Source organism: Crotalus tigris, unplaced genomic scaffold, assembly GCF_016545835.1.
Source record: "Crotalus tigris isolate CLP2741 ecotype Arizona unplaced genomic scaffold, ASM1654583v1 scf7180000019652.295055, whole genome shotgun sequence".
NCBI classification, from domain to species: domain Eukaryota; kingdom Metazoa; phylum Chordata; class Lepidosauria; order Squamata; family Viperidae; genus Crotalus; species Crotalus tigris.
The window spans coordinates 162,344-172,418 of NW_024097643.1; the positions used below are offsets into that span (position 1 = coordinate 162,344).

A 10,075-nucleotide genomic window follows, 5' to 3' on the forward strand; every position below is an offset into this window, starting at 1 on the left:
GAAATTCTGTGAAACAGAATGTCAATGGTCTTGTAGAACTACTCCAAGATGGTGATCAGTGTATATTTCACATATGTGGAGTAATGTAGCTAGTTTCCCATAGAGAAATCTGGGAAAATCTGTCCGCTTTGGAATTGACTAGGCTTTGGTTGATCCAACAGTCTAAAAATATTAGCCCCAAATCCACAAGAACTATATATTTATGTTATGAATAGTAAACAGGTTGCAAATTCTGAGAACCCAAATTTATGTTCTCATATTGACCGTGTTGTGTCTGGGGAGCACTTCAGTTTTGAGGAACAATATATGAGAAAATATATGTGTGTTCTGGGATTTGTCCCTGATAGTTCCTTCAGAAGCATCTTGAGAGCCATTGGAGGACTGACCTGGTGACTTAATCATCATGTCTGTGATAACTGGAGAGATGGTAATTTTATTAGTAGAAATTATGGAGCAAACATATTTATCAAATGCCATGGACTTGGGTATTGAGGGCAGAGTTATACTATATATATGAAATCTGTGGCCATATATTTTCTCTAAATCAATCAAATCAAATCAATCAATCAATCAATCAATCAATCAATCAATCAATCAATCAATCACACAAATACACATATAGAGTCAAATATTAGGTTCCTAAACTTTCATATATTGTGGTAGTAAAATGATTGTATTCATTAAAAAATGTCTGAGATGCCCCCAATATATATGAACTGTGGAAAGTATGACTAATAGTAGGAAGGGATAAATAATATTATGCACATGGATGGGTTTCTTTAAAATGTTTGTGGGGATTCTCAGTCATCCAGGTCTGGACTGGTTTTTTTATTTTGAAGAAGAAGTACTTTTGCTTTTCATCTAAGAAGTTTCATCAGTTCTCGCTGGATGGTGGGGAGAAACAGTCTTTCTTTAAAATCTTCCAGTGTCACCTATAATTCTTCTGTGTCAGCCTTTTCCTTTGTCTTACCTTTATGAATGCGAATCTGTATAAGCCCAGGTTTGCTTCTGCTTATGTGTGCTCAGCAAAGTATCAAAAGGTTTGCTGGGAATTCAAAATATATACTATATTATTGCTTGCATTCATGTAAATAAAAAAATAATGTTATAGCTTCAAAGTGATTTGGTAGCTTTACCTGAGCCACACAATACTATCTCCTCCCTATCTAATCTTCCTGACAAAACCATAAAAAGGCAAGGATTTCATCTGGATATACTTGTTTTCACTCAGTCAAAGAATACTTTCTTATGAATATTTAAAGCTTCATGACATCAAGAATTGCCCATTAAAAGAATTGCTCAGGTGGTTCTCCCAATTTAGTTGGGAATGACGTAAAGTTTCATAATGACTGTATTTTCAGCTTTGCTGGCAAAAATCAATTTATTAATGGTTTTTCAGGGGTGGGGAAATCACTCAACAATCTTGAAAGAATCTTGAGTTTTGTTCTCTGTGTTCCTTCTAATGTCTGTCTTGATATTAACCCAGTTATTATGTTACTACTATGGAAAATCCAATGGAAAAGCCTAATTAAATCATATGGAAAACTGCTTGCTGAAAAATTAATATAGCCCTATTCCTGCAAAAAACACACAATTCTCAAAGAATACTAAGGTGAAAGACAAATTCATTCAAGTATGTATGTATACACAAACCCACTAACAGAAAAATCCAAGTAGTATTTGCTTCTTCAAAATTCCATCTTATTCCTTTTTTATTTCTTTTGTACTAAATGCTCTCTAGTGTTGAGATCAGGCCTCCATATAATTATATAGATTTTGGGGGTGAAAATGCATCCCAGTAAACCACCACCAGAAGACAGGATAGAGAAAATCTCCACGGCCACCATGTACTTCCCTTTGGTACTCAGGTAGGTTGGGACAAAGGTCAACCAAACACTGCAGAAAACCAACATGCTGAAAGTGATAAACTTGGCTTCGTTGAAACTGTCTGGTAACTTCCTGGCTAGGAAGGCCACAGTGAAGCTGAGAAGAGCCAAGAGGCCCATGTAGCCTAAGACACAGTAAAACATGGTGATGGAGCCTTCATGACATTCTACGATGATTTCTTCAAGGAATGTCTCCATGTCGAAATCTGGAAATGGGGGAGAAGTACTCAGCCAGATGGCACAAATACCAACTTGAATGAAGGAGCAGAAGCAGATAATAGAATAGGCCAACCTTTGCCCCACCCATTTGTGGAATAGGCTTCCTGGCTTTGATGCTAGGAATGCTACAACAACTGTGATAGTTTTGGCCAATAGAGAAGAGATTGCAATAGAGAAGATGATGCCAAATGTTGTTTGTTGGAGGAAACAAGTTGCCCTATTGGTTTGTCCAATGAACAGAAGTGAGCAAAGAAAACAGAGAAAGAGAGTGATAAGTAGAATATAGGTGAGGTTGCGATTGTTGGCTTTGACAATGGGAGTGTTCCATTGCTTAATGAAAATTGCAAGTACAAGACCTGTGCAGAAGGAAAGGAAAAGAGCCAGAGACACTAGAGTAATGCCCAGTGGCTCTTTGAAGGAGAGGTAATTCAGTGTCTTTGGAATGCACTTGTTGTGAGCTTGGTTTGGAAATTCATCTTCTGAACAACTGTCACAATTCTCCATGTCTGAAAAAAAGGAAAGAGTTTCTGAACAGACTCAAACTTTTTAAAAGTTTCAGAGTTGCTTTTCAGGTTTTCCCTGCAATCTAAGTGTTTCCTAAATCATTTTGTAATTCTGTATTCAACCTACATTTTAAAAATGAGTATTGTAGAGAAACACTATTTAGATTTTTTCTACATTTCAATCTTCTTGGCTTTTTGGAGTGCATTAGGTTTTATAGCATTTCTGAACCACAGAACAGCATGTTTCACTTTCTAGTAGGAAAGAGAAAGGATATGCTTGAAACTTTAGATCCTGAAAAACCTGCAGTAGCAACAGAGCAGTGGTCTCTAACTTTTATGACTTGGCAGCCCAGGTGGTGGGAGGGAAGAGGGGAACTGGACTGCAAAAGCAATTGGGCAGTTGCATGCTTGCAACTCGACCTGCACAAGTGATGGGCCTACATGCATGCATGTGAGTGCCTGCTGGCCCACCACTTGCACAGGTTGAGCTGCGCACACGTAAGTGCCCACAAGTTCGCCACTTGTGCAGTCCAATTCTGAATAGGACATGGCCCAATTGTGGGCCACGGCCCATCGGTTGCGTACCCCGCACTAGAGGATAGGAGAACAGGAACTGTGCTACTTGATTATTGTTTCCTTTATGTGAGGTGCCTTATCATTTGGATTAGACTCAACTTCAAGGATAGAGAGATGGGGTAGAGGACATCACTGATGTCTCTTTTTTTTCCTCATTTACTTCCTCAATACAGCAAGAAGTAACGTTGAGGAATTTTTTTTAACTGGGATATAGGCTTTCATACCTCGTTCCATTGGGATGCCATGAGTCTTACCCATTTGTGTGGATATCATCTTTTCTGGACATGGAGCACAAGTGTAGCAGCAAAATTTCCACCCTTCGATCTTGTTCTTTCTTTTTCCAAGAGGACAAGGGTCATTACATAATGAGAGAGGAGGCAGCTGTCCCCAAATAAAGAAGTCAGTATTAATGTTTTGTTCATGTTTTTGTCTTACAGCCAATGAATAACAACAAAACTGTTGACAGTCATTCCTGCCATGTAACAGACAATTTATCCTCCAAAAGTTTGCCAGAGCCCAGAACATAACTGAAATTGCATTTGATTTGTTTTTTATTTAGCTAAGGTTAAATTAATGAAATGTAGCCCACATTTATATCCAAACCTGGATTATTTTTCCATTGTTCTCCATTCAAGGTGCTGATTACTACCTTTAAAGCCCAAGAAGACATAAGGCCTAGTTATATAATATACTGCCTGTCCCTCATAGTATCTGCCTGGTCAGATTGATTTCATAGGGTTGGCCCCATCAATTAAATAATACCATTTATAGGGGCCCTGGAAGTGCATGTTCTTTTTAACAGCATCTGCCTTCTTGAATGAAGCGCGTCCCAAATTCAGACTCTATGTCTATTTCTAAGGTCTCTGAAGATATGTGTTTGTCCAGGAGTTTGACAAAGATGATCAATAGCCCCTTTCTTTTCTTTCTGTCCACACAAGGTATTTTCTCAACCATCTCTGTTTTTTTCAATTATTTTGGTGTCTTTATATTGTTTCTTGTTTTTAAATCATTTAACAATGTATAAACTGCCTAGAGTGAGTGTCTGTCTTTCTGTCTGTCTTTCTGTCTATCTATCTATCTATCTATCTATCTATCTATCTATCTATCTATCTATCTATCTATCTATCTATCTATCTATCTATCTATCTATCTATCTATCTATCTATCTGTTGTGTCCCGAGCCTGCAAAGGCAGGCTCGGGGCGTTGCAACTGTCCCGGGCAGTTGCAAGCTGCCCGGGACCAGACTGGCTGGCGCCGGCTTCACGCGCATGCACGAGGTGCGGAGCGTGCCAAATGTTGCTATTCAGTCCGGGGAAGCGTTCTTAAGAGAGGCAGAGAGGCCTGCGTGCCTCAGAGCTATAACGGAGCTGAAGAAATAAAGGCTTCTTGACACTAAGAGATGCTCTGTGATTATTTGCCATTAAGCTGAGGACTCAACACTATCTATCTATCTATCTATCTATCTATCTATCTATCTATCTATCTATCTATCTATTGATCATCTGTCTCTTGTTCTATCTCTATCATCCATCCATCTGTCTGTCTCTTTTGTATCTCTCTCTCCTAGGTATCCATTATCTATCTATCTAATTTTAAACCACCCATCCCCCACACAGAGCTCATCCTATTTTTATTGTACCTTAGTAAATCCATGATGCCATTGGATTTTGTCTTGATGAATAAGGAAGGTTTCACCTGGAAGAGCTCGTGGATCTATTTCTCCAACTGGGATGTTGATATAGGAGTTGTTTGGGAAAGTAACCAAATTTACAATTTCAAATCCAGCTTCCAATGCTCCGTCTTCGTTGAATTTAATTTCATCTCCAGCATTGTTGTTGAAGGAAGTTCTCCGCAGAAATGAATGTAGCTTACAGAACAAAAAGTATAAGGGTTAAAGAGAAACAGATAAGCCCTTAAATGGCCTCAAACAACACCACTTTTTAAATTTGGAATCTTTTTTCCCCTGGAATGCAGATGTAGAGATGACTGAAACAGTCTCGTTTTTATATTGGATCACAGTCCACTTTACAGATTAAAATCTCTTTTGATACATGTTGATTTTCTTCAGTGACAATTGAGAAAGTTAGTTGAAAAAGAGCAAGAAGAAGCTGTGGGAAGAACATCTATTGGAGACAAGTAGAAAGGCAGAAGTATGTTAAAGATCAGTTTTGTTAGTATGCAAGAAGGAAAAAGCTGAGATATGTAGGCAAAAGACAATAACTACCTGAAGTGTGTCAATATTTGTAATGTATTAATCATAAAGGAAGATGAATGTCTGTGATCTTTAAATAGCTGGGCTATGATGATCGGTTGACTCTTTAAGTCCTGCCACTCTGTTGTAACTGAGTCAAATATTTCAAAAAAGCATTGAGAAAGAGCAAATCTTACCTGCCAGGCTTCTACAATCTTTGATCGCACTTGATCCCTGCCCGTTTGTATGTTCTGATCAGTCTTCGTATGTTCTGTTTGAGCAGAATGTAATGCTTGAGCCACAGCATAGACAGCATTGTAGATACTGTAACTATGGCCAAGTATGCTGGTTTCAAAGAAGGGTGCAAGAAGGTTCTCCAGTCTTTCCTCTCCAGTACACTCCTCATCTTGAGAAACACCATTATTTGATGGCGAGCAGCCAAATGTTTGGGTCCAGAAATCTCTAATAAATCCATCTTGATTAGCCCCAGAAGGGGTGACAGCCTGTATATATTGTTGGAAACCTGGAAGTTCCTTTTTGCTAATTGAGAAGGAAATGGCCCCATGGAATATTTGCATATCAACAGCTCTTTGTAAGGAATGTAATGTGAAATCATTTTGGGCCATTGTGATCCATATTTTTTGCGTGGAAATTTTCTGTGAAGAATCAAAAACCGTTGGGAAAAAAAATTGGGTGCTTTGTAGTATAGAGGCCAGCCACATAAAGACTGTATTTTCTCCATGTATAATAACTGCATTTGCTGTTTTCTCTGTGAACAAAGTAATGTGCCTCACACATCGTTCAACCAGGTCTAATCCTTTGGAAGATTGTAAATTTCTGTCAATCCTTTCAGTGAATTCGGAGCAGATTTTATTTTGCGAGAGCATGGGTTCCAGAGTTTGTATGAAATGTTCTCCATGTTTATCATCTACAATGACAAGTCCTATCCAGTTCCATCTGAAATACAGAAGAAGTTGGACTAAACCCTTGTACTGGAGAGCTTCATCAGGGGCCATGCGATAAAAAGGGGGGAAACACGATTCATCAGTTGCTACCAATTGAAATGAGCCATATGAAATCTAAAAGGAAGAAAGAAGAAATAAGAGAAAGAGAGAATGATAGAGAAAGAGAAAGTATTGATGGATATATTTTGTTTTTATTGATTTCAACCACTTTATTTTTCAAAATATGATTGTTTAATATATAGATTTGGCTTAGAGATCTCTCTAAAAGGGAGATATCCTTTCTGAATATTATATGTTTGTCTGTCTGTCTGTCTGTCTGTCTGTCTGTCTGTCTGTCTGTCTGTCTGTCTATCTATCTATCTATCTATCTATCTATCTATCTATCATCATCTCAAGTATTTTTCTTGAAGACAACTTGAGTATTTGAATTTAAAGAATGAAATGTTTCAGTTCTTCCTAGGTGAATATTTTTTTCACGCTTTGTCTTCCACATTTTATAAAATCCAAATGTTTGTGCACATTATGCTTAAAATGTATGAATTGACATCAATAAGGCAGTTAATAGCAGCTAACAAAAGCTTCCAGTTTCAAACAACTATGCATACATAAAATTCTGTATGTTTTGATTCATCTTATTGGAAGAGAAACTTGGATTAAGTCCACATATTACCCTAATTTCTTTACATTTATTTACTGATAAACCATCAAATTGCTTCTTGAAGGGGAAATCCAAAGCTGTGTGATAGTTTTAATTTTGAGATCTTTATTTATGAGTCCAACCTGTGGGATCTTGAAAAGCTGCAAAATTTCTGCCATGCGAATGGATGTTTCAGGACTCATCCCTCCAATGATTCCCATCACTTTCTTTTCAGACACACAGATATAGTTGGGGACAATTTTATGCAACTTAAAAAGCAGGTCCAGAGTGGTACGATAGGTCATTAGTGCATTGGAGTAGCTGTCATAGATGTGGAATCCAAGAGTGAAGTTGGGCAAGATGTGAGGATCCTTGTTGATCTCTTTCATGGCAAACACAAAAGCCAAGATGTGTTGGTAGAACTTGGTTATCACACTGTAAAAAAGTGACTTGTTTCAAAAGAGAACTGCACCATGCATTATATAGTTAGAAAGAGATAACCAATGTCAAAAATATTATGAGAAACACATATTGAGAAGAGAAATATGCTGAAATTCACAGTTTTATGATTCAAAGTTCATCTACTACATTAAGTCTTTTGTTTAATAGTATCCTTTAACAGATATTTAAATTGATAACCCAGAAAGGTTGCAATGGATAACTTATATACCCAGAAATTTTAAAGGACATGGTTGCATTCTCTTGGAATAATTGGAGGATAACATTCCAGAAATATGTGAATAGTTGTCATGTAGAAGAGATCTATGGAAGAAATCCCATTTTTCCTGGAGAGACTATATTCATGTTAAAGTTTCCATGCAAGTTTTGGTCTTTTATAAACCTTCATTCATTCTATAATGGCAGAAAAAGGACTTTCTGCCTGATCAGGGAGCTGGACTAGATGACCTTCAATGTCCTTTCCAACTCTGTGATTCTGTTAAAATATTCATCTTTATAATGAAAATAATACCTGTACAATCTTTTGAAATAGGACAGGTGGACCACTAACATCTAATTAATACATGAAAAAATAGAGACATAGTATTAATAACTAGTGCCACCCCAAGGTTTTGGAAATGACTTTTTATTCCACAGTCAATGTCCATATTTAAAGTATTATAGTGCCTTTTATGTTATGGTGAATTAGGGCTGGTTCTTTTACATTCAAGTTGGAAAAGGTTTCAGTTCTCAACAATATATCTGCTTGTCCTGGTCTGTTGGCTTTTGGTTTAATTAGAAAATTGGATATTGAATTAACAAATAATTTCTAATTACCAAGTTGCTGTTAAGGATATGTCCATCATACATTTATATTCATTAACAGAGGATGATGGAACCTCTTTGTTTTACAAAGATGAAAAGAACTGGGAAGGATTAGATTAAAATAAGCTAAGAGAGTGATTTCTTACAATGGGAAGTCAAGCAATTCCTCAGAAGGATGTTTATCAAAAATAACTTTGGGGAACATGTAGTGAAGATGAGACATCAATGCACCAATGAGAAGGTCTCCATCCTGGTGCCATTCCTGTGGAATTTGAATGGCTTCATCTCCAGTGCACTTAAGAGGTTGTACCTTCATGGCTAGTTCTGGAAATAGTAATAAGGCAATAATACCCAACATTCCTACTCATCTGGCTTCTCCTGTATTGCTGTTACCAGCAGTCTTGATTTAAACACGATACTATAGATAGTGAAACAACTGCTACCTTTGTTGAGATCTGTCTTAAGAATACCGCATGCCACATTCATTGATCTGATCCCGTTTCTTCAGCCTCACTTATGTCTGGATTCTTGAGGTATAAAGGACAGAGTTGCCCTTTGAGACTACTGCCTAATTATTAGGCTCCTTTTTTCATTTGCAATTTAAAAGAGCACCAGCTGTGAAATTCTGTGAAACAGAATGTCAATGGTCTTGTAGAATTACTCCAAGATGGTGATCAGTTTATATTTCACATGTGTTGAGTAATGTAGCTAGTTTCACATAAAGAAATCTGGGAAAATCTGTCCACTTTGGAATCGACTAGGCTTTGGTTGATCCAACAGTCTAAAAATATTAGCCCCAAATCCACAAGAACTATATATTTATGTTATGAATAGCAAACAGGTTGCAAATTCTGAGAACCCAAATTTTTGGCAGCAGTTCTCATATTGACTGTGTTGTGGCTGGGGAGCACTTCAGTTTTGAGGAACAATATATGAGAAAATATATGTGTGTTCTGGGATTTGTCCCTGATAGTTCCTTCAGAAGCATCTTGAGAGCCATTGGAGGACTGACCTGGTGACTTAATCATCATGTCTGTGATAACTGGAGAGATGGTAATTTTATTAGTAGAAATTCTGGAGCAAACATGTTTATGAAATGCCATGGACTTGGGTATTGAGGACAGAGTTATACTATATATATGAAATCTGTGGCCATATATTTTCTCTAAATCAATCAATCAAATCAAATCAATCAATCAATCAATCAATCTCACACAAAAACACACAGACACCTAGAGTCAAGTATTAGGCTCCTAAACTTTCACATATTGTGGTAGTAAAATGGTTGCATTCATTAAAAAATGTCTAAGATGCCCCCAATATATATGAACTGTGGAAAGTGCCTTGTAAGAAAACATTCACAACAAGCTGGATTGACCCAGGGTGGTGACAGGGACGAGGCTCAGTCAGGAAACTTTGGCCCAGAAAACCAAATTGTTTCTATTCACTGACCATATCCCAAAGATAGTATGACTAATAGTAGGAAGGGATAAATAATATTATGCACATGGATGGGTTTCTTTAAAATGTCTGTGGAGATTCTCAGTCATCCAGGTCATAGTTGTCTGAAAGTTGCTTTTTGAAAAAGCAACTGGACTGTTTTTTTTTCTTTGACGAAGAAGACGTTTTGCTTCTCATCTAAGAAGTTTCATCAGTTCTCGCTGGATGGTGGGGAGAAACAGTCTTTCTTTAAAATCTTCCAGTGTCACCTATAACTTCTTCTGCGTCAGCCTTTTCCTTTGTCTTACCTTTATGAATGCAAATCTGTATAAGCCCAGGTTTGCTTCTGCTTATGTGTGCTTAGCAAAGTATCAAAAGATTTGCTGGGGATCCA

At 37.3% G+C, this 10,075-nt stretch overlaps 1 protein-coding gene across 1 annotated transcript; it reads right to left on the reverse strand.

Annotated features, from left to right (window-relative positions):
- Nucleotides 1-1,712: 1,712 nt before the first annotated feature.
- Nucleotides 1,713-7,367, reverse strand: LOC120317471 (vomeronasal type-2 receptor 116-like). The gene is made up of 4 exons (XM_039364124.1): nucleotides 7,122-7,367; nucleotides 4,825-5,052; nucleotides 3,439-3,514; nucleotides 1,713-2,611 (listed from the first exon to the last, which is right to left on the reverse strand). The coding sequence occupies exons 1-4, from the start codon at nucleotides 7,365-7,367 to the stop codon at nucleotides 1,713-1,715; spliced, it is 1,449 nt and encodes a 482-aa protein (XP_039220058.1).
- Nucleotides 7,368-10,075: the final 2,708 nt, after the last annotated feature.